At 36.0% G+C, this 25,809-nt stretch overlaps 1 protein-coding gene across 1 annotated transcript in view; it reads right to left on the bottom strand.

The window, feature by feature from the left end:
- LOC121309039 (ras-responsive element-binding protein 1-like) overlaps positions 1–17,846 on the bottom strand; it is a 67,477-nt gene extending 49,631 nt beyond the window's left edge. Inside the window, exon 1 of the mRNA XM_041241890.1 lies at positions 17,537–17,846. Coding sequence (XP_041097824.1) covers positions 17,537–17,576 — 40 coding nt within the window. The 5' untranslated portion in view covers positions 17,577–17,846. The remainder of the gene's footprint in view (positions 1–17,536) is intronic.
- Positions 17,847–25,809: the final 7,963 nt, after the last annotated feature.

Raw genomic sequence — 25,809 nt, 5'->3', positions numbered from 1 at the left:
AAGGCCAAGAACATTTAAGTATTTCATTTAAACATTTCTGTTAGACAGGCCATTTATATAGTGACATGGGTCACTGCAGATGAATACTGCATTACTCAACACAAGACCTTGGATAAACAGCTGCTTGTTATATTGCGTGTCAATTAAAATTTTATTATAATTTAATGCTTCTGAAAACAATGCATGACTAAAAGTTGAGTAGATTTACTGGCTGGTAATACCTTTCACACACTTTGAAAAGTGACACACCCTTTAAAATCTGAGGGAAAACACACAAGAAATGCAGTGAGAGCACTGTAAATTGTTCTCTATTTTGAGGGAACCCAATGCTCCCTCCTAACACTGTCAGCCTGCTCTAAAGCACAGTGCAGAGATGTACAGCACAAAAAGTAATTCTGTCTGACTTCCATCGCCTTATAATTCAAAGCTGCAGTCTGCCTTTTTCCTCCATGGTACTGCCCTTTAAATCATTACCAACCTAATAAGATGCAGATAATAGCATCACCATTACAGTTACTGTTTCTCTACATTATTTTCAATTCACAGAAACAAAATCAGAGCCAAGATGTATACACATTGATGACACCAAAACGATATTTAAAAGTGTTTTCCAACAAATTGTTTTCCAAATATCTGATTCTTCTTCAATGGGACTCAGACAAATTACAACAATAACAAATACAAAAATAACAAAATGAGAGAGAGAAAGTTCCTGTTTTAAATGGCCTTTTACAGGAACTGAAATGTTTACATGCTTATTTGGTACTACATCACAGAATAAAAAACATTCATAAACATTCACAGTTCATAAAAAACATCTCTGGGAGTTCTAAAAATGTACATCTTTTATAAAGTGTATTTGCTACTCTAGCGTCACCACGTTAATTGCACAGCTTTAGCTCCCTGCTACTTTCACAGGTCAACAACCCTGAGACTGAAACCAGCATTTACTACTGTTCCACCACCTCCCCCAGCTCCTCACACAATAACCTCCTTATATTAAGAGAGCTACATCCTCTAAGGTAAAAGAATATATAGCTTTGTTGCAGGTGGTGGTCCCAGGTATGATTTATATAAGTTAATGTTAAGAAGATCTCAGCAGCCACTAACTATGGCTGCTTTATGAGTCTGGGGAAAAATTACTGCCTCCGAGTTGCCACCCAGCACAAAATGGTTGTAACCAAGGACCTGAAGCTGAGGTTTAACACAAGCAATGTTCTGGGAACACTGTCTCTACAAGTTCAGAACAACACTTGTTTCAGGTATAACTCAGAGCAAACAGACAGCATGCTGGTGCTTCTGCAAAATCTGAGAATGATTTTTGCCCCAGGCTGTGTCAGTCATTCAGTTTAGCTGCACCTCCAACAAGGCCTCTCAGTGCAATGCTTGTTACTCCTTCACTCTGCACTCCATCAAAGATTTACATTTTTAATTCACTGTTTTATGCTACTGTACCATTAAACCTATGACATGGAAAACAAATTAGATTTGTATTTATTTATTTTTTTGGTCGCTTACAGTATCCTGCATTTAATATAAACAAACACATAGTGTTTCTTTCAACATAGTTTTAACAATAGTTATTTGAATACAAAATATTTTTGCAAAACCCTTTTACAACCAGTTCCTATGAGATGCAGATTACCTAATCCCAACTTTCAAAACAAAAATCAACAGGAGTCATAATGTTGTCATGTTGTCGGTTAAGGGGGGGGGGGGGGGGGGGGGGGGGGGGGGGGTAAAGTTAAATTTAAATGGCCATTAAACTTTATGTCTGCAGGTGCTGCTTGGCAACAAATCTTTTTTTCATACTTTGCTTTCCTTCTAAAAACAGCAGTAAACTCCTACATCCAGTCTCATAAATCACTATGTGGAAGTTAGTCATTTCACAGTCCAGGCTAGCCTTAATTCAATATAGTAGATACATGTCGTGATGTTACAGTACAAGCACAGGCATATCTTTGAGAACAAAGTCTTTCTACTGTTGCACAAAGCCAACCTCTTTCTAAGGCATGCGTGGTTCACGCCTGCATTGTAGCGGGAGGAGAATTACTAACATCTTTTCAGGAGGGGGGCAGACAGCTCAGGCTGCAGCATGCGAAATGAAGGCAAGCAGAAAACAATGGGGCCGTTCCCCACGACCGAGGTGTTCCAGTGTTTGGAAAAACCAAATGAACTGACTTTCAACAAAAGATTTCAGACATGAAGGCCAATACTCTCTCTACCTGATTTCTCAAGGGAGTGTTTTACATACAATACGTTGGATGTGACACAAGTAATTTGGTACTGCAGCACTGTTGAAAACTTCACATAGACTTAGTTACTGTATGCAACCTTTTCTTACCCTGCCGTTCAGAACTACAGCACTACTGGTCCTTTCCTGTTTTTTGCTTATCTACTGAACAGTACTAGGAATCTACACAATAGAAGAACATTTGGCAACTCTACAAACGGAACACAAAGAATGCTGGTAACATATTCTTGCTATTAGACAACATGCATGACAAATCAGTTTATTTGATGCAGTTTTTCTATTATACAGACTGTTGATATTAACTTTCACTTGAGACTAAGTATAATAAACCACAGTGCTATATGCATGTAAAACTGCCATTCATAAAAAAAGGTACTAGTTCCCTTACAAGTTTCCACAGTTAAAGAGATCTTTGTGATACCTGGGGACCAGATGTCCCCCCCTAATATAGACTAAAGCTCTTCAGCGATACAAACGGCATTACTTATACAAAATTGTGAAAGTGCTTCAGTCCCTGATCACCTTTACTTTAAACGAAAGCCTTGTGAATATCTCCGTAAATAAAACTTCAAGCTACCAGCAGTTTCACTGACTATAAAAAAGGTATTAAGAGCAGTAAGTAACTATACAGTAAACTATCAAAAGATGTATAACTAACTATACAGTAAACTATCAAAAGATGTATAACTACCTACTGTAGTATACCAAAGATCTTGTTTTAAACCTACTGTATACATTACATGCTGCAGCCCAGTATAAACAGAATTAGTCTGCATACTAATTTACTGATTATACCACTCAAAGGGGGAATTCAAGGGAGGGTCCTAGTTTGGAACCCTGGGGTGAGAGTGCTTCTATATATGGAAGGGACTGTATAGCAGAAATGAAGCCACTATTTATACTAGTCATCTCTCTTCGACAACTTGAGTTTCTTATAAGCTTTAGCATTTACCAATAATATTAACCTCAATATCTGGTGATATGTTCTCACCAATACTCCCCCCCCCTACACACCACACATTTTTTAGACTGACCACCTCTCAATCCATTATCCTGAAAGCTATCTTGTGCTTACTTTGGCAACTGCCTTTTCAAACCAATGTTTTCCACTGTAAAGTTTCTCACTTACAGTGCCACGATAAACAATTAGCTTCTCAATATAAAAATAAGTCTGCAAATTAAAAAAAAAAAAAAGAAAGGACAGACAGACTGGGGCTTATAAGCTTAGGAAGTGGGTAAGACAGTCCAATTAACTGTCATAAAGGCTATTATAATAAGCCCTGACAACACTGCAGTGAAACAGCAGCTCAAGTTTATCTAACAGCATCCTGATCTAGTGAACATCAATTTACACAATTTGTTTTTCGTTTAAACCTGAGTTTTAAGCTATTATTGTTACATCTTTTAACGTTCAAACAAACAAAAATCAGTAGCTCACTTCATTTTATCACACTAGATTAATAATCATAATTAAGCACACAATGCTTTACCCACACATGTGGTATGCAAAAACAGTGGTGCCCATATTGTCACCCTCCAATAATGTTACAGTATTTTTCTAAGCAACATGCAATAAAAGTAGATTTTAACAAAAAATTTTAACAGTGCAGAGGTGACGGTAAGATCAATGGCCCATTAGTTGTAATATATGTATCCCTAGTGTAGGCTTATACTGCCCTTAGAATGCATTCGACAGGAGACTCTGGCTCATTCTGAACCTTTGACCTGATCAACAGATTGAACAGACATGCATGACGGGGATCTGAAGATGTGGCAAGTGCATACAGAATCCTTTTAGAAACTGATGTAGAAATCCACAACAGAAAAGTTATGAATGTATGTGTTTATTACTGCAAATGAACATGTATTGTGTAAAACTGAAATTATTTATTTTGAATGGCATGATCAGCCCTACTGTGGAGACTTTGTAACATTTACTGATGATCAGTTAATCATTATGTGCAGCCTTTGTCTATGCACCATCAATTAAAAGAGCCATTCAACAAAAAAACAAAAACTGTGTTTTTCAGAGAAAATGCATGTGAATCAAGATATTCTTGTGCCAACACAATACGTACGAGAAAAAGATCAGTACAGTATTTTCTTTTTATCTTCCTACAACCCAGTACAGTAGTTAATATCTGTTCAAAAGCACACTTTTTTTCTTACTTTGTTCTCTGCTGAGCCTATAGAGGGCATGGATGTACAAGAATGCTGTGATGTTGCAGAATGACAGGCACAGACAAGAGCAAAACTGATGGTTTCAGAACAGTTGGCAGAGCTATTGTTTATTGCTTGTTCCACATCACTGTGGAATATCCATTTCTTATGGAAAAGCTTTTGATAAAGGGGTGGGGGGAGGGGATGGGGGAGATTAGTGGCTTCCAACATGTAGAAAGCTGCAAGAGTGCTTTGACAGGCCTGTTTAACCTGTTCTACTGACTGTTCGCTATGCTATACCCCATGACATCCTTATAAGGAAATTGTTGGAACTGTTTACTGAGGCATTCAGTAGGTTATATCATAACAATGATAAATATTCTTGTAGTTTTCATATGTTACCATGCAAAATTCATCCAACAGAAAATGTAAAAAAAAAGAATTGCAAATTTCCTGAATTTCTAGGAACTCAATCTTTCCACTTGTAGTATATGCAGTTGTTCTCAATATTTGCATGAGAACACGCCTACACGATGGTATTTTAATCTGTGTCACCAACACTTCCAGGTGTTCTTATTCAGGATATGGCTTGGTATTGGCTAACTGTGAGTTAAAAGTCAAGCAGGCTAAAGGCAGTAAACGCCTCCCTTGGCAACAGAAACATCAGCTGTCATTCCGCACAGGTGCTTTTGACAGAACCTTTACATTTTCAATAATGCAGTGTTTTGTTTTTGGCAAAATTGCTAGATTAGTCATTTCAGCCTAACAATGTATGTACTGTAAGATTTACTGAAGGATCTAAGCAAATACATTTTACTTCTTGTTGTTTGAGTACTTAATAAGCATAATTTTAGTAACACAAAAGGTCTTATGCTGGTTACTATAGTGTTGTAATACCTGCATAAAGGCGCCTGCCAAACAAATAATAAATAATATTAATAATGCCCGGAAGTACCTGTAAACACATCAAGTATGTGCTCAAATAATTTGGGAATTATCCTAACTGTCTACAAAAACACAATGTGGTTGTAATAAGCCAGCGAATAATATGCATGTTATTTTAGCGGAGAAAGGAATGAACATCACTTTATGGAAAAGATTCTCTTTTTTTTCTCAGTACCTCCAACTATAGCATTCCGCAAACAGCATCATCTGAGGTTTTTTTTTTTTTTTTTTTTTTTTTTTTTTATGGTGCTCACGAGCACAGCAGGCTGTTGTTGCTTATATCTGACAGTTGTCCTCTCTGCAACAAATGGTACATTCATGAGGTAGGACAGCGTCTGCTCAGTCTATAAATTGAAGGAGGCCAATGTCTATTGGCTGGCTGGGCTAACTTTGAAGAAGTAACTGGTCATGGTGTCAAGCTGTTTTTTAGTTACAGGAAATGTTGGTCTAAGTAGCTACTCGATGCACAAAACATTTTGCACTGAATGCAGCCATTCTGGCCTCCATGGACACAAAAGCAGAGGAACTCAACTTAATTTAGGAAGTCAAACAGGAATACTAGTTACCAGATCTCACAAAGAACTGTAAAATACCATGTTTGTAAAATACCACGAAGCTCAGGTGCAAGTGAAGATATCAACACAACCTTCTGAAAGGTGAACGATATTACAGTTAATTCTTAGTCTCAAACCTCAAAGGGGGCAAACTGAATCTTCACAACTATTAAAAGGGACTGACTTACAGTACTGCATGTACTTAGTGTGAAAACACAAAAACAGGATGGACCGATGTAGACTATGGTACAGGATGAGGAGAAGGAGGTGGAAGCAAAAAAGGTTTATTTTTTAAACAAAAGAACCAGGAAACCCATTCTTTAGAAAACTGTGTTACAAGTAAGTGAAGGGAACAGGATTTCTTTTTTATGCAGGTAATTGGAGGCAAGACTATTGTCCCTTCTGAGCATATATAGAACAGGGTGTGGCCACTTGTCTGAAAGGTAGAAAAATACTGTTTTGTTAGAGAAAATGATCATGGGGACTAGAAGTTATCCACCAGGCCTCACCAATCCTGTTCGACTGGAGACTGGCGTCAACAACAGTGCAGTACAATGCTGCTCAGCTATAAAACAGGCACTGTAGCAACTGACAGGTTGTGCAGGTCATATTGGAGAATGGAAGTACTGTTTTTGATGTGTAACTTTAGACCTACTTTTGTACTGATACAGTAATAATGATGATAACAGTGTAAACAGACAATGGTTATCCCTGTTGTGACCACCATCTTAAAAAGTACATATGAAGTGCATTTATTTATTTATGTTTTAATTTACTTGTGGAGCCATATGAACTCCAGTGGTACTGCAATACAAATATAATGCATGCATTAGTTTAGGCCCTAAAACTGAAATAATTAAATTAATAAACTACCTAAGCTAAGGACAGCAGTAACTGCTGTTAAACACATATGCATACACACACACACACACACATGCACATACTATATTACAATGGCTGGTAATGAAAGTTCAGAGGAGAAGTCAGGGTAAAAATTGTACAGCTAAGTTCACCTGTATTTCCTAAGAAACTATTATCCAGCAATGTCCTCCAAGCTAATCTCTCCCACTCCACAGCTATACACAGGCTTGAGGATGCAGGCCAAAGTACAAGGCTAAAACATCAGCCAACTGTTGCTGTAGTAGCTTTACCCCTCCCCATGTGCCACTGCTGGACCAATCAGCAGACTTGCCCCAGCTGCTAAAGCTCTGTTTGCAAAGTTCACAGACTGACAGACAGCAGTGCACTGTTACTGCAGAAGGTGTCATCCATCACAGACTGAGACTGCTAAACCCAGTCTCGCATGCTCCCACATCATAGTCTTCCAGCTTCTTACCCACTCCCCAACCCCCACCCCAAATAACTGATACATTGTTTTTCTGTTGCATAGATCTTGAAAGTTAACACCTAGGGGCCAGTTTACAAGATGTGCTAAATCCTTCGACTTTTCAAGGGTAAACCAGTAACTGGAATAGAACTAGAAATCCCTTCACAAATATAATAAAAATAAACGCCCCATTCTTTTTAAAATCTGTACACATTTAAATACATAGTCTATTGTGGTTATTTTCTGTCATTATATTATCAAGTCTATTACAGGCGACAAGACAATTAGTGTACTGTGATTCAAATATGATAAATCTTTTCAACATTACCGTAATAAAAATGTACACCTTTGGCATCTCCTTCAAGTGGGATTATATCACACGAACTCCATGTACACAACAGTAGTTCGCTTCCTGTATTTTGGAGTGGCTTTAAATATATTTAAAAATTACATTATTTACAGTATTTGAAGATAGAATTACCAGCTTCATCATTTATCTTTACTGATTGCGCATTCACCCTCCTCAGCGGAAACATCTATGCATTCCTGCCAGTGCTGTGTTCCTTGCATAACCAGTTTCCCACAGGTCTGATAAGTCGTTAATGTTTACTGAAACCTGTGAATGAACCGCAGTAAAGCAGATAGCAGAAAACTTCGCCTTCTTTTTTCTCTCGACAGCATCTTGTAGGAGGGATATACTCATTTGATCCCACAGGAAACTTATCAAACTCAAGCCTATTCTTATTGCTACACAAGCAGTAATGAAACCCCCTGGTGTGATAGCAGCCCTTTCTCCAGCATACTGAACCAGCAATGAGACAGTGCTGTACTGTATGTGCTATATTTGACCCTGGGAGAATTAGAGAATTACTGAACAGAAATAGCTTTTTACAATGTAGGCTGGTGATGCAAAACATGTTGCAATATAAACAAGGAAACAGAATATTATTTCAAATTGAACTGTGCTTCAACAATTGGTACAGATACATTCGTAATCAGTTGTTACTATGAAGTTAAGATTGAATGGTTGCTGGTTTAGTTGTGGTCCCCACCAGTAATTTGATGCTTTTTCTGATCTGACAAAGCAGTCTCCTGCGACATGTTCCTGTTCACAAGAGTCTGGATATTTAATTGTTCCTGCATAAAGATACTCTAACTGGTCGAACTAACTTCCAAGTCCATTTCAAAATCAGAATTTATTTAAATCCTAGCAGTATATAACAAAAACCTGAGCACAGAAGTGTAGACATAAACTGTACATCAACACTGTTTATTTTCTTTATATTGGAGCAGATTATTCAATGAATACTTTATGCAACATGCTGTTTTATGCAAGCTGCAATTTTAGTTATGTTCAGTAAAATTGATTTCAGCAGTGCATTTCATATCTACAACAGATCTTGGTGCTTCAGTGGTAAAAATGTGTTAATCCTTTGTAAAATGTATCTGATTCTTTCTGGATTAATTGTGCTGCTTTTGCAGAACTTGCAGACAGCACACGTTCATCACAAAATGCAGAATAGAATGGAAAGTGAATTCTCAGCTCTGGGAGCAAGAACAGTGAAAATAAAAACTAATCTGATAAAAAAAACTTTAAATCTTTTTGTAAAACTCAGGTGGCACAGTACGCTTTGATCAGGTTAAAGTGTTGCACTTTCAGGTTTCTCTTGAGGTTCTTACTGTGGTCCTCTGACTGAGCTGATAACTGTCTGCATTAAGTCCTCTTCTGCCCAGACCTACTGACAACAAAAGTCTTAATAAAATGAAATCAAGAGTTGAATCAATCAGCACTCTTGACACTTGCACTACAGCAGATTAGGCCACAAGGAGACTGAAATACATCTCTCTGTACCAATCATTTACTATACTGGCTTGCTAGTTAAATTGGTTGTATAAAGTGCTGTATGTACTGTGGCTGCTACTTGTACTGTTGGACCAGCAATGAATCTATAGCAGAGCTAATTTCATTACCTAATGTCAGCTGCATTAACAAAGACTTGGATTAGTATGTTGACTGGTATTCAAGTACAGAATTACTTTTGGATGTTTAGCCAATTCATTTTGACAGTTAGTAGACAGACTTAAACACGTCACTTGGTAATCTATAAAACTTAACAGACACAATGTTCCTGAAAAGACAGTAAGTGACAATAACCTTTACATTGGGATTTATTTTGTGATAAAGAGCAAGTACATCATGTTACTATGAAAAGAAAGAGATGCCCCTATCCATTGCTCAAGTTACAAAGCATATTTTTCAGAACACAGTAAGTGCTACAAGAAAATACAATGTCTAACTTTTTTTTATGCAATTAAAAAAAATCTAAATACAATGGAGTGGCAAAAACCCACATTCACCATTTAATTCCTCATCTCAGCTATGGTTAACTTTATACACCAATAAAACTATTTTCGGTAAGCTTAGGGTTAAACTTCAGCTACATTTGACTTTGTACAACTGTACAATCACCATTTACAAAGACCCCACCTTTCATCCAAAGGTTTCAATCTTACTTAAGACTATTGTCTACCCTAGGCACTGTTCATATTTAAATAATCCTCACTCCCTTCCCTCTTTTCAAAGGCTAGATACTCTCAGGTGTTTGGAGCTAACTTTTTTGCCAAGAAGCAACAAGAAGACTATAGTCACCTTGGAAACAAACTACACCCAGTGTTTGCAGAACAAACAATGGCACCTTTTCAGGAAGTTCGGAGCAGACAGGGCAAGGGGCAGCCAAGCAATTCTGGGACTCACAGGAGTGTTAACATATCGCATTCTAGGCATGTGGCAAAAAATAGTCCTGCACCAAGAATGTAAGTGAGAAGTGCTGGCTGCTGATATTAGAATCACTCACTCACACAAGTCACACACGCACACCTGTACTATGTTTGTGGGTGTGTGCATGCAATGAGCAACCATATTGTGTTGAAGAACAGTCATTCCCAAGCTGTCTTTCATTTTTATTCATTGGGCTCTTTTGTGTTTCATTAACTACTTAAAACAAAAAAACCAAACAAACAAAAAAAATATTGGCTTTTTAGGAAACCGTAAACAAGACTTATGTGTCATAGGTCATTATGAACTGCATCATACCCAAAGGATGTTTCAAAAGAACACACTACGCAATTATGGTGTATTCATTTCATGAATGCAAATCAGTACAGCTCATAATTACAATTTGCTTTCAAATAACAAAAACAAAAAACAATTTCAGTCTGTTGAAGCAACACTTAAGCACAGTTTAACTTGTCATTGATTACAGGGAGACGGATTGACTAATACATAGTAAAAAAACAAGCTAACTGTAACTTTCTTCAATTTTACTACTGCAAACATGCTGCTTCAAAAGTAGGTACAGCAAGCACCACAAATACCATACTGTTGCAACAAAAATGAGTAACGGTCTTAAATCCTCAGGTTCCTAAGTTGAACAGCATTTCTAATTATTATCATCCTAGTACTTTTAGAAGTAATTGCTCCCCAAAATTGATCTTTTTCATTTGTATAAACCTGACCAAAGAACGTGCAGGTGCTTCAAGTTTCTGCCCAAAGAATAACCTTTGGTTGACATTTAATCCTGTCATTGTCAGAATGGTAACTACTGATATTATCATGCTATCTTATTTACTATACTGACAGGCCTTAATACAAAACCTGAAGAACAACCCTTTCAGCTAAACATTTGAAACTGCTTCAATTCAGTTACATAAGTTTACAACTGTTTCTTAAGAACTGGAACATTCTTGGGCTGTTTCTCCACTTAGGACAACCTAGAGTACAGTAAATGGAGTAACGTTTACCAGTCCAAAATAAGGTTATATGAAAACATCTATTTCTATATAGGCCGGTTTATGCTATGTTAACATAAGCAATACCAAATGAATATGAATGTAGTAACAGAAAACATCTACTTAAATTCTATGCTTACTTTTTATATGAACTTTGAATTTATTCAACAGAAAATCGTTGTTTTCTGGTTTAAAAAGGCAGGTAAGAAAGATGCCTCCTCTTTCACTACTAAAGCAACAAGTGCTGGCTGGAAGTACCACCCTTCCCCCCACAACCTCTAGCAGCTATCGCAAATCCTCAGGCAGCAGCAACTGCCAGCTGACAAAACTGTTTAGTCAGCAAGAAGCGAGAGAGGGAGAGAGGCAGGCAGGCAGTCTCTCAGTCTGTCTCTCTCTCTCTCTCTCTCTCTCTCTCTCTCTCTCTCATGTAAAGGATGTTAAGCCAGATCCCCCCCCCCATCCCCGTATTATCTGTAAAGATGTTCAACCCAACCCCACCCTCTCTCCTTTCACTCTATCTAGTTAAAAACACTGGGTCCCATGGCCCCCTTTCAGCAGAAAGGACACTCAAAGTTGTTGCTTCTTGTCTTGTTACTTCCTCCATCTTTCTGCGAGACCATCATGCAAAAGAAGTACACAGCCTGTTTCACTTCCTATCCCCCACTCCCCTATGGGCTCCAGGTGCTGGCTGTGTTCTGTGCATTCTTTCACAGTAATAACACATCAGCGAGCAGACTTTGAACCCCCTATAAATACCTGGCTTATTTCATGTGGAGGAGGATTGTGCCCATGTTAAGGATGCACTGGACTGTACTGCAAGCATTTGAAACTTAGAAAGCTGTGCAGTTATATGTGTGTGTGTGTGTGTGTGTGTGTGTGTGTGTGTGTTGACTGCATTGTCTTTTGATGGCAGGATTCATATTTGTATTACAACCACTACTTAACCACACTCTTTGCAGTTGAAAGACTTATTTTATGGGCTAATCCAGAATTCAAAATTAAGAGCAAGAATTATGAATATTATTCACTATATTTCTTAAAAAACAAAAACACACACAAACGAAAGTTATCCCTTGCAGATGCAACACCCTGAACTGTACTATATATTATGTTGTGTTTATTTTAGTGTCTGAAAAAAATTCACAACTAACCTCTGACATATTGCAGTCCTACAAAACATTTACACAGAAAGTTAAATAAGTTCTGATTTCAAGGACATAAAAAGACCTCTATTGCCTGCTTTGATAAAGTGCGTTTGGGCATCGTTTACAGGAAACTGGTTTAGCACACTCAATAACGAAATATATCAGTGTATGCATTTGCCAGGATTTTTGGATGCTATGAATAAGTCTGTAAATACAAACCTGCCATGGCTGGAAATGCAAAACTAGAGCTATCTGTATCATGATAAAGTTGATCACCTTCATGTGCATTAAAAAAAGGCTTGCACACTAGCATGTAGATAAAGACAGATGGGACATATTTTTTCAAAACAGTTTCTGTACTGTAGGAACCACAAATATGTTTATCCACTCGGGACTCAGTTCATTTCCTCATTCACTTACTGTGCTCTTTGCTTAACTATACATTGTGTTCCCAAATATGCAATCAACTGAAAAACTGTATCAAACTGTAAAAAGACACCTCTTGCATTGCAAAGCATCTATTATGCCTATTCAAACTTCACAACATTGCTTGAAAATAAAAGTTTCAGTTTGGTTCCCATTTATAAGTTACTGATGCACAGTTTCTGTGTAATGCTTACTTTAAGCTTCTCTAACTTTATCTTATAAACTTTAAATAAACTTTATAAACTTTAAAATTATCCTCTCTCAAATAACGGCTAACAATTGTGGCAAGTTGTGTCAGGTTTTTCTGAAACAAAAACATTGACCACCAAACTCTTAACTTTTGATATGAACCAGACTTAAACCTCCAGAGGTGAACGACTATAAATAATAACTTCTTATTTTTTTTAAATCTACATTAAGTATATGTGCCTGTCACTCTCATTTAAGCAAAGTCAGAACCACAACAAAATGCAGATTAAACTGTAAAAACAATCATTCTGTTGCTTAAAGAATGTTCATATCCTGTACCAAACCACAACACATTTTGTGCTTTTGTCATGCTGAATTGTCATGTCATGGATTTGTCATTGGCAGCTTTTGCATTTTTAACACATTTTCACCTATTTAAATTATTTTGCACTTACTCAGCGATGGCGGTTGATTCCATGAAAGCTATTTTATAACAACAACAAGTGTTCAAATTGTAGCGTCTCATTACAAACTGAAGTCAGTGTATCAGCATCATAAATGCCCAAGGTTCTTCCACTATATTTATACAATGGTTACTGGATAATAGCTAGATACTAGATTGTCGCACATAACCTTTCCACGTTTATTTCAGTGTGGTATAAAAGAAGTTTCACATGATCTTACCACAATCACCAAAAAAACAGAATTTACTGAAGGTCTAACAAAAAAAAAGAACATCCACAATAATGTTTGATAATAATTGGTCTTTTCTAACACAAAGGGTCTCTGAGCGTCAGTACAGCATTAGTGAATATTTTATTGTGTCTAAAATGTATTAGACCATAACTGTATATATCTTCATTGTTCCGTACAGTTTACTCCTTAAGTAGGTCTGCGGATCTGAAATTGCTTCAAAGTTTATTGGAAACTTCTATGTGACCAGTTAAAATAAATCAAAATAAACCACTTTATTTCAAATCAACTGCTACAGTGCACCAGGGAGCTCATTCCTTGCAGACCCGCACCCATGCTCTGCAATGGAATATAATCTTAATCTAAAATAGATGTGTTATAAATAGAGAAGCAGCAAAGAGGGAAGCCCATCTGGACCCTCAGGCCAACAAGGGAGATTTTTTTTCAACATTTAAGCACATATACTGTGCAATTTGAACTGCTTGATGTACAGTACATAATGTTGTACATTTTATTTCATCAGACATTCCCCAATATTATTATTATTATTATTATTATTATTATTATTATTAATAATAATAATAATAATAATAATAATTAGTGGGGCATGCTTTATCAAGATACTTCTATTTGTGGATTTTGAATGTTTTATTTATATATAAAAAGAGTCTCTTCAAAAACAGAGCTCTTATAACAAGAGTTAATCTATTTATATTAGTTACTGAGTACTGTAGGGCTGTGAAAGGTCCTTAGGGATGTCAGCCAACAGACAGTCACTCAGTTGTTTTTTTTTTGTTTTTTTTAAATCTTACAATAACTCAGGGGGTGGGGGGCTACACAATAGCTTTTCCCACCCCTATTAGTACCAATCTATTGAAGTCTGAGAGATTACAGGTGAATCACAGTAGGGTCATTCAGCTGGGCAGTCTGGGACTTTTCAAAGTATCCTACTTCTAATTGATTGAATCGCAAACAAACAATCCCTGCCCATCACCTACTTCTTTTGTCTCAGCGCTGTTCTATTAATTGCAAGGCAGGCAGATTGCTGCATGGTTATACAAGGCTTTGATGCAAAAACTTTGCATTTCAGAATTTGCAACTACAGTAAGACTTTGTGGTTTTTTTTTTTTATTTTTATCTCTTCGTTCAAAATTAAAAGGGCTCTATCCTTTATGGCTTCCTTTAAAAATTGTAGAACATCCTAGACATTAAAAATCTACACTTGTTTTGTGATTAAACAGTTTGGATGCTTTGCCACATTTACACTGCACCTGCATCTTATTTGTAAAACCAAAACTGGATAAACAAAAAGACAGACTGGACAATCACAAAGAAACTTGCAAAACTTGATGCATCAGGTCTTTCTGCACAGGTCACCTTCCAAAACACATCAGATGCTCGGATAGCACTGAACCTCTGTATAATGAGACAGATAGTCAAGGACATTCAGGTCAAAACTCAATTAAACAATCCCACATGGAAAATGTATCAAAACTTCAAGACATAACTCTGCAAGTATTATGTTTAAAAAATCTAAAAAATCATAAATTAACGTGCATGTTAAAAGGCTACCATGGAGTATAGCTGTGCGTTATTTAGTTGCTACTGTGGCTGCCTTAGATAACAGAACTACCTGCTCACAAAATACATTTGATGCAACTAAAAATCCAAATCAATAAAGATAATGAAACAATAAAAAAGTCTAACTTTTAGTGCTTCACATTATGGATCAATCATTAATATAAACTGTACTAACTAGAACATACACCTAGATTCTGAAAGTACACCCCACCCGCACAACTCAACTTGCCAAATAATCTCAAACTTACCTTTCTTTCTAGACTGCAACCTCTGTTTAAAGTATATCTTTGACTAAACTACTTTCCAAAGTAAAAGATGAAGTTAGCTTAGTAATGTACTGGATGATATAGACTATAGATGATACAGATCTCTCCAAAACAGAACTGAAAAATCCCCTAACCTTGAGGTCATAGTATAAAGGTAGCCTAAAATGAGCAACAAAAATGGCTGCACTACCTGTGCAAGATGACTCAGCTTAGAACATCCACCACAAACATCACTAACTGCACAATGGAGGCACTCCCCTCAAGCACAGTCACTCAAAGAGATGTTCAAGCATCAACGCAAACAAGATTCACTGACATTCATAGATGTTATCCACGGTACAAAAATCAACTTTTTAACCCTAAGGTACAGTTCCGGGCTATTAGAAACTGTGAAATGTGTTTAGATATATATTATATAGCTAGCTGTCCCACCAGAGATGCTGTCATTTTAAATAAACTGCTTACACTAGTTTGGCATGGGCCACTCACTTTAATAGAAGAAAACAAAATCTTTCAAAAACTATTAACCTTAAAACCACTGCCAACCTTTTACAACTCCTGTAAGAATTTCTGAAATAACTTGCTCATGTATAACTGGAATGCGCATTTAGTGATTGTATCGAAGAACTTCAGAGCGCCTAATCGTGGGATGATGGATCCCCGCTGTCTTTCAGTCTCTCGCATTAACATGAAATACTGTATCGTTTAATACTGAAAGAAACTAAAAACATATTTGCCAAATACTTAAAAATAAATAAGTAATCTTTAAAAAAAAAAAAAAAAAAAAAAACGTTCAATCAATCCAACCCTGCACCGACCTATTCTTAAAAGTCGTTTCATTTTTCCAAACATCCATCACATTGTACTGCTGACAACCACAGCAGAAGTCTATTCGACAGCAAACTACAGATGCAAAAGTTGTTTCTTTTTTGTGCAAAAGTGTGTGCGGGTGTTGCTGCTGTTCAAAGCCTTGCAGAATTCCGTAATGGAATGTGAACTGCTCATCCGGATCTCGCTCTCATTCTATCTTACACTACTTCAGCAAAGAAAAGGGGTAGATATACTGAACAAGGACAATAACTTTCCTTCTTATTAAATCACCCAAAAGTTCTTGTGAGAAAAAAAAAAATACTTATTTCACCAGTTAATATAGCATACAATTTAATCAACACCCCAGTGTTACTACTACTTCTGATAAAGATTACAAATAAATAAAATAAATAAATAGATAAACATTTAATTACATACAATTTAGAACGACATGGATAGTCCAATAAAAAGGTGAAAAGGATTAATGCATAAAAACATCCACGTAATTACCCCAAACAGACTGAAAATGAAACGAGGTTGCAGTTTCCCAAGAGACAAAACTGGTCAATTCATCATCTGCACAAAACTAATTCTCAGTCCCACAAAACAAGGAATCCAACTCAAACAATTCAAGACTCATTTGACATTAAGAATGTCTTATCTGTGATTCTTTATGAAAAAAGAAAAGAAAAAAACAACATTCATTATATATTTGCATATCAAGTTATTAATGCAAACCATCAAAAAGCAAATGGTCTATATGTTGTTATTGTATAGCCAAACTTCCTTGTTTTCTGACGATGCTTAATGTCTGTCCTAGATTATCCTTTTTTAAAACCCACGTCCGATTAACGAAATGTCATATGACCCAAATATTCAATTAAAATACATCAAATAAGTTAAAAAAAAAAAAACTACCTTAAATTAGGTAAGTGTATACAATTAAATAACAAGCAATGGGCTCGACAAGGTCAAAACGCAAAGGACACAGCCCCTCCGCATTAGCTGAGCTGATCAAAGTACATAGATCTGGATGCTCCACGCAACAGAAGGATAAACTTTGTACCTTTTCAACTTCAGCACACTGCATCCTTCCGAAGTCTGAAAAAGTTCGAAGGATATCGATGAATGCAGTTTTTATAACATATTTAACCACCATCCCACGTAGTTAAAAAATAAATGTGCATTGGGAAGACCAAACCGAATTCCTGAGCTCAGACAGTTAATGGATGAGCATCAGGTCCAGGCGAAGCTAGGAAGGAAAGGGGAGTTGCGAAAACTAAACCCAACATCATCACAACAGCTTTTTCAACTTTTGTATGTTACAAAAGCAGCTCTGCAACATAATCGAAAAAAAAGTTATGAAAGCAGCATTGAAAAGGGATCCGTGTACTTACGTTTGACTTTGTTGGGGTTGGGCTGTTTGCGCCGAGACATGATGATGATGGTGAACGGTGATGATGGACTTAGAAGAGAAAAAAAAAAAACTGCAAAGTTGTTCCGGAGAGGAATCAAAATGGCGTTTCTGAGGGTGTGCAAAGTTCACTAACTTATTATTTCCCTTTCTCACGTTTTCTTCCTAAACGTGGAAAATGAAAAGAAAGAGTCTGGGAGACTGAAAAAGTCTCTTATTTCGCTCACCTCTGTCACTCGGTCTCTAGCGCCTACTCTCTCCTCTCCCTAAACCTGATAAGTAGACACATCACGTGTTGCTCCTGCTAGTCTAGTCTCCAGGGGGACGTGTTACTGAGGCTGCCACTACTACATTGCAGCCAGTTACAAGCATCATCTCTACAGCAGGAGGGGTCTCTCTCTCTCTCTCTCTCTCTCTCTCTCTCTCTCTCTCTCTCTCTCTCTCTCTCTCTCTCTCTCTCTCTCTCAAAAAAAAAAGTTTTATCGAACTGCTTTCTCACTGCCTTTCTTATATTAAAAGATAGAAGGAACTAAGTCAATAGTTTTCGTTCGACTTTTTGCCATTAAAATAGCACGTTACTGGCAGCATCACTTTATGGATGAGGGGAGGGTAAACCAATCCAAGGAGGGGGGGGGGTTGCGTCAGAGGTAACTTTAACTTCATGCGCCTGACCATCGTTTACATGCAAGTTTATTATACAGTAAAACATACTGTGCAGCTGATAATAGGGTATCATTCTACCAATAACTTGCATCTACCACTGACCCTTAATACAGAACCACTGCATTCATATTGGGATATATATGTGGATATTGGTGTCAAGAGGTTCAGCATAATATGCTTGTTCACTACAATAATTTAGTGTTGATGCACATGCCCAGTAATTGCTAAATCAAAATCCACAGCAGAAATGTCAAAGTTCAAGTTATACCATCATAGCTAACCAAAAAATATAGGTGTAACCAAGAAAAGCAAATTACTGCAAGGGAGACATATAATTAAATGGTTTCTATAATAATATGACTCCCTAATAAAAAAGACCACTAGAATGATGCTACACTATATTTATGTAAAGCAATGTATGCTACCCACCAAAAGCCACCAACATTATGGGAATCCCTCATTACATACAATCCCCACATCCAACAAGTACTGTGACCAGTCTATGCAGGTTAATTATTATTGTCTGTTTTTACTCCACTCAGACCCCTTACTTAATGAATATCTCAGTATCCCTGAAGTGAACAATCAGCCCATCATAAATTTCAAATTTGTAAACTGTCCCACAGTACTATCTATTAACGACCAATGTACAATGATCGATCGGGACATCTGTACATTTTACCCCTCAAAATGGCCAGGTAAAAATTTCAATTTGGTTTTGGTAGTCTCCATTGCAAGAAAAACTATGGCTTGCATTGATGGGCTGATGGGCATAACTTCTTGTAAAAAAATAACATGCACAAGTCTTTTTAGATATAGCCCTTTTACCAAACCAATCACAAGCAAGGTCATTAGTACACATGTTCTAATGCTTTTAGTGGCATGTGATAATTAATTACCTTACCAAGTTTTATCAGAATTGGTTGAATGGTTCTCTACATATTATACAAAATAGCATACATATGCTCATCACTATATCTTTTTTTATAATATGTATTTATTACAAGACATAGTCATGTTGTTCATATCTGTGGCATTCTCTAAAATCAACTTGGACTGTAACATACTGTAACAGGTGGTAGAACACAGATTCATTAGAATGAACAAACAGATGAGAAAAGTAAGTCTTCCTGGCTCAAACACAATATTAAACCAAAGATGTTTCAACATGCTGTAGTTTGTAGACATATGTAATGTATATTCCATTTCCTGAAATTAGTGTGTGGTTGTGAATAGTATACCATCAGATAATTAAATCTTTTTTTTTTTTTTAAACAAAGTTTTGCCTCCAATATCTAGTGGAAATTGTTGTTCAGATCATTTGGTGGCATTTAAGATGTAGATGTAGTTTTCCAACACTTAATTAGGTAAAATCTCCCACTTATCATTGCTCAGTGCAATCTGTCAACATGACAGAGCAGGCATGGATTCCGTGTTGGTCCTAAGGTATTAGAGACCCCCAATTTGTATCTGTGTTGGACAGAGTCCCTTTCTTAGGAGATATTAACCCAAAATAGATGATAATTTCATCTTTAAATAGACAATCTGAAATTGCATTATCCCAAATGCAATCCATTTACAACAAACAGAATTGGTTATTTTATGGATAGACCTAATATTTGAGGTAAGTGCCTGTATTTTTTCAAATTGAGGTTTCGTTGTATGATGCAATTTTAGCTTACACCTGACATTTAGTACATGCATTATATAATAAATTAATAACCTTGAATGCAGAAAAAAAAAAAAAATAATTGGAGTAGCTCAGACAATGTGCGGTTCTGGGTAACAGTGAAAGTAATAATTGTATTTATTTAAAATTAAAATATATACCAATATAAACATTACGTTATACACTATTATAAATTAGAATGTTATTCTGTTGTATTTATTGTATTGCAGTACAGGCTGCTTAACCTTACAAAGTCGTATGAAGTTAAAAAATCAAATCCAAGTGGTTTACATTTTAAAAACACACGTCGTTCATGATTATGCTATTTATATAAGAGATCTACGATATCTGCTTTAACAAAATGTATGAGTAGCGCAGTTTCCATCTAAAAATACAATCACCGAAGTAAACACTGAATAGTTTTTCCAGTTTAGTGTGATGCTATTTTGTTAACGTCTCCTAGGCATCCAAGCCTAACTTTGTTGCTAGGGGAACTATGTTCCCTCGTCAAACGATCACAAAAGCTCATCACCCATGATCCCATGGTAACCAGGAACAGGAAGACTGGGCATCATCAACGGTGAAATATTACAGCTTGCTGATGAGACACAGAGCCTCCCTTTTGCAACAGCCAGAGTCAGAGTCTAGTTTCACCGCCTCGCTGATTCCCCCCTCCCCCCGCCCACCACCAATTACCCAAACTTGGAAATCTTGGCTGAACTAAATACAATATGGTTTCTTTAGGGCAATCCTCCTGCCGTAATCTTGTACGTGCTACTTCTAAACTGTGTTAATTTCTGAAGCAGTGTATAAGTATTTTTACTACTGTATTTCTAATGGCATCTCTGTTGTGTGCCCTCCCCCCTCTTCGCAGTCACATGAGATGAACACCTGTTTGTACTGTCTTGCTGTTCGGTGACAAATTGATGTGTAACTAAATGCCCCGTTTAGTGCAAGACGCTAACATTCAACTTATATCAAAGGGCAGCGCTTACATTGTATTAAGATCACATTGTTACCATTTATTTTATAATCATACCAAATAAGTGTAAAGACGATGTTTTTAACGTTTATGTAGACAAGGCATTTAAAATGTGACATATTTGTATAACCTTACAAAAGTGTACGAGCGTGCTTTCTATACTACATGCATTGTGTCCTCGGCACTCAAATACAACTACATTGTTGTTCAGTTATTTTTAAAAGCTAAGCTATTTATCATTTAAATTCTAAATTCCATTTTACCTTGTAAAACAATAACAGTATTAGTAGTACACTCAAAATATTTGTGTATGTTACTGTACTTGACAGTGACTATATTAATGATATGGCGACTGATTACTTTAAACTAATGTATAATCACAAGCCGCCTGGAAATACTGCAACAGCCTCCCCCACTCTTGCTCAGCCTCTTGTGCTTGCTGTTTTCCTGAAGTTAATGACCTGTTGAGCGCATTCACTCACAAACCAAGCCGGGTACCAGATCACTGTTGCGCAAGCGTAGTTAACGCTTCTACTTGAGCGATTGAGGAAGAAAAAAACACGAAGCAGCTGCGAGGGTTGACATAGTGACTAGTTGTGGCGTTGCTGGACAAACAACATGTTACTGTATATTAGTTTAATTATATCTTTTCAAGCTAACTTTTTCCACAACTTTCATTTAGAAGAGAACACGTTTTCATTGAATTTAGAACAGGGATATCGCAAAGCGGTTTGAACTCGTGTGTACCGAAGGGAGAATGCAAAGATGTTGAGGGAGTGGTTAGAAACCGGTTTCTTGTATGTTAAAACTTGTTTTCAATGTCTGAGTCTATTCATATAGCATGGAATACTTAAACTATAAGATCACCAAACTCGTGTTGTCAAAATGTGCCTTGTTGCAATCAGATTTTCTAAATCTATTGATTAGGTTCCAGCAGGACTAGTTGTGATAGCATGTGCGGCGATTAGTTTGTAGGAAAGCTAAAATAAAATCTGCATCGTCTGTAATTTTAATTCTTGTAATACCTAACATGTAATGGGAGCAAAACGCTGTTGTCATGATTGTTAATTTGATGTATGAAGATTTTCTCAAAATGTATAAGAGATCTTCACAGTTCTTTCAACCAAATGCAAAAGTTACATTATTATTACTATAATAATAATAATAATAATAATAATAATAATAATAATAAATAATTATATAATTATTATTATTATTGTTATTATTATTATTTGTTTATTTATCTAGCGCAATGAACAACCTTTAGCTCAGACCATAATAAGAATAGCAATTTAAGTGAATTACCATTTCCTTGATATCGTGCCACTGCTACTGTTTTTTTTTAAAAAAAGAAAGAAAATACATTTTTGTTAATAGAACATTTGGTCAGAGTCATGCTTTGAGGAGTTGTTACTATACAATTATTTGTTTAAAAACATATGGCCAAGATGATTATCCTGACCCAGTGGTAGTTAATTTTTTCACAATTTGAGTTTATTTATTTATTGTTTTAATTCTTTCACAGATTAGTAAATTAGTTCTGTGGAAGCAATAACTTATATGACTTGTGTATTTGTTTACTTTCACTTTAACCCCTAGTCTGGCTGTTACCAAGAAACCTAAGCATATCTTATTCTAATGGTTTTGGGCAGTTTGGTGTCACAGGTCCCCCTATTTTTCCCCCTTTCACAAGAGTTGGACAGGGTGAATCAATTTTCAGACCCATCACTATTTAAAACAGTGTGCAATTAATAAGAATCCAGCTATACTTGTTTGATTATGTTTTCTACTTACAGTACATCTTGCTTCAACCAGATATGTTTTTGTGGCCAGCCATGGTAAATTATATGCAATAATGCATTCTAAGCTTCTGTAACTTCACAAAGGTTTCGGTGGATTCATAAAATAAACAACAGTCCTGGAACTCAATACTTTTTATTGACAAATTAAACTGAAAGATTACTTGTGCAAATCCTGTATTTATTATTTTATTTACATATTTAAATCCTAATATACTTATAGCATTTATAACCAACCCTGCTTCTTTATTGTGTGTTTGATGCTGGAAGACTGCATGTACAAACTTTACACACTGTGCAAGAGTATAAAGCAAGCTGCCGACATTTCTTTCTATAAATAATTCCACAGTTCATCCTCATTGCTACAGAAATAGGCCTCTTTTTCAGATACACATAAGCTCTTATTGGTAACAAGTGAGAATCTTCATTCCAGGCTACTTCATGAAAAATATTTCTACAATCTACATCTGCATCGCATATCATTGTTTGGTCAAGGTAAACCATTAGTAGTAAAGACAGTGCACCTAAATTGTTTCTCTAAGAGTGAGAATATTGCTCCATTTATATAGTAGAACAACACAGCTTTTAGTGTGTTTTCTGTACAAAAAGAATTGTCATGAAAAAGTACGAAGGATTATGAGGACTGAAAATTAGCACTGAAGTCACACTGGTGTTGAGATTTGTTGAAGACATTGGTCAAGACTTGTAGTCAAAATGTTTGTCATTGAATTTACTAAAGTGTCTTTATATTTCTAAACTTGTAAATCATCACTGCTTTAGAGGGATGCCATAAACTGTACTTCATTCCGGAAGGTTTTGTGAAAAACAGACTGTGCTCCTCCAGCAGTCCAGTAGGTGTAGCACCATCCTCTTTTTACAGCACGTAATCATAACTGAACAATGTGATTTGAGCTAGATGAAAATGTGTATTTTATTCATATGAATGTATTTGTTTATAATACATGTATTTTAATAATATTTTTCATTTGCAAAGGTTGTTGGAAATTCCAGCAATGGCCAACAGATGCCAAACTTGCAATAGAGCTTGTAGTGCAAAACAGGGTGGCAAAAATGTAAATACCAGTGGTGCAAAACTGGTATTTGATGCAACTTGCATACCCCTGGTTGTGGAGGGTCCTTGTTTCCTATTTTGTATTGTTTTGCTATTCCTAATTGGGAATAGTATTGGAAAAAAGCCTGCAAGATACACACTGTATACAGTACTTCCTGCAACAGGGTTGCCATTGAGAGGCCTGTGGGGCTAAAAATGAACACTCATATCAAGGTATGCAACAGTGACAAACCCAAAGTCTTGACTCCAACTTGATTGCTTATTATTTATTTTTTATATTTGCAATACAATTTGACTTAATTTTTCAAACTAAATTAGCATTGAAATGCTTTTATTGCATAGGTAGATTCTGGGTTTCTGATTATCATTGTTTGGGATAATTGCAATGTAGGTGCACAGTATGTGTTTCATTTTTTTGTATATTTTTAAAGCATGTATATTGTAGTAGAAATACATGTAGATTCCATATGATATATATATATATATATTATATATATATATATATATATATAGTATATATATATAATTAATTACGGTATCTTCAAAGAAACACCTTCGTGAAAGCAAAACATTTTGTAAGACCCGGGGCCTCTGAATTAACCCCTAGGAGGCTTTAGTTTCAGGATTATCTGATAAACTATGCTCCCTTTTACCATGATATTTGTGATGGGGCAGAGTCTGTTTAGATACACTGTAACTGGATGTTCTGGTAAAGTCTGTGAACCACGTAACTTACTTGCATTAATTATATATATATTTTTTTTTATAAAAAATTCTGAAAATAAATATGAATGATCATGCTATATCAACTTTGTCAGCATGTGGCATTCACCGCCTGTTGAAAGAGACTGCCACTGTCACAGAAATAGTTGTCATGGAGACCAGGCAACCTTTAGCTTTTGAGAAAGGATCAAGAAAAGAATGCAAAAAATTTTCATCAAATGATCACCCAGGCTGTGATTTAATTTATTTTTATTTTCTGTTCAAGCAAAGTTGTGCATCTGGGAACATTAATAAATTCTCACTACCGTATTCAAGATACTTGCATAATTACAAATGTCCAAGTAGGCCTAATATAAATACTTGACACACATCGTATTTCCATATGTACTGTATGTCTGCGAAAATGTATTTGTTGCTCTGCTCATTTTTTTCATTAAACTTCAGACCTTAGTTTAACCTAACGTATCTAACGTATCTTATGCATTCACTGGATAAATCCAGATTTTTAAAAAGTTATTATTATGGAGTACGCATGTTTGTATCTATAACTGTTGCAAGTGATATTCTCATTTGGCTTACAAACACTGTGAAACTGGATTTGTGTGTAGCACATAACTTGTTTGTCAAACCTGAGAATGCACACTATACAATTTGGGGAAAATACTAATTTGGGGTTTTAACTTAAGCATGTGAATCAGATATTCAAAATATGAATACAATATTGAAAAAAGGTTCTTATGACAAGTGAAAAGCTGCAGTTTCCTGAAATATTTAAAATACTATCAACTCTGTGATCCTATGGTGTCTGTTTTCTGCACAGTTTAGCATTCAGCCCAGTTTGTTTACATTCCCAAGGCATAGTTTTAGTAGCGGTGACACAAAGCTTCCTCCTCCCTGAAACCTCCATGTTATTATGCCTTTCTGTAAAACAAATATAAATATTCTTGCTCCAAAACAGCATGTTGGAGCTTGTAGATTAAAGGAGTTTTATTTTACAGCTTTAGAAAAAGAACATTTGAAACTGCCATAGCCTCTACCTACAGTTTACATTTAAATCCATAGATGTATGCTGTATAATATGCAGTGCTAATTAATTAACTTGAATGCTGATGCTGAATTTAGAATTCAGGTTCTATTTAATCGTCTTCATTCATGGTTATAAAAGCAATTATTTTTCTTGGTAAACAAATCAAATCACTGGTACTGTATGTTTGTTACTTCCCACCAAATTGATATATTCACCATGAATGTATGAACAAATGGACCAACAGCTATAATTTAAGTCTAGGCACATCTGAAACAAAAACACATTGCAAATGTGAAAAAAAAAAGTTAACATCAAGTTATC

Source organism: Polyodon spathula, chromosome 3 (genome assembly GCF_017654505.1).
Source record: "Polyodon spathula isolate WHYD16114869_AA chromosome 3, ASM1765450v1, whole genome shotgun sequence".
NCBI classification, from domain to species: Eukaryota; Metazoa; Chordata; class Actinopteri; order Acipenseriformes; family Polyodontidae; genus Polyodon; species Polyodon spathula.
This window is presented reverse-complemented; position numbering and strand designations above follow the sequence as displayed.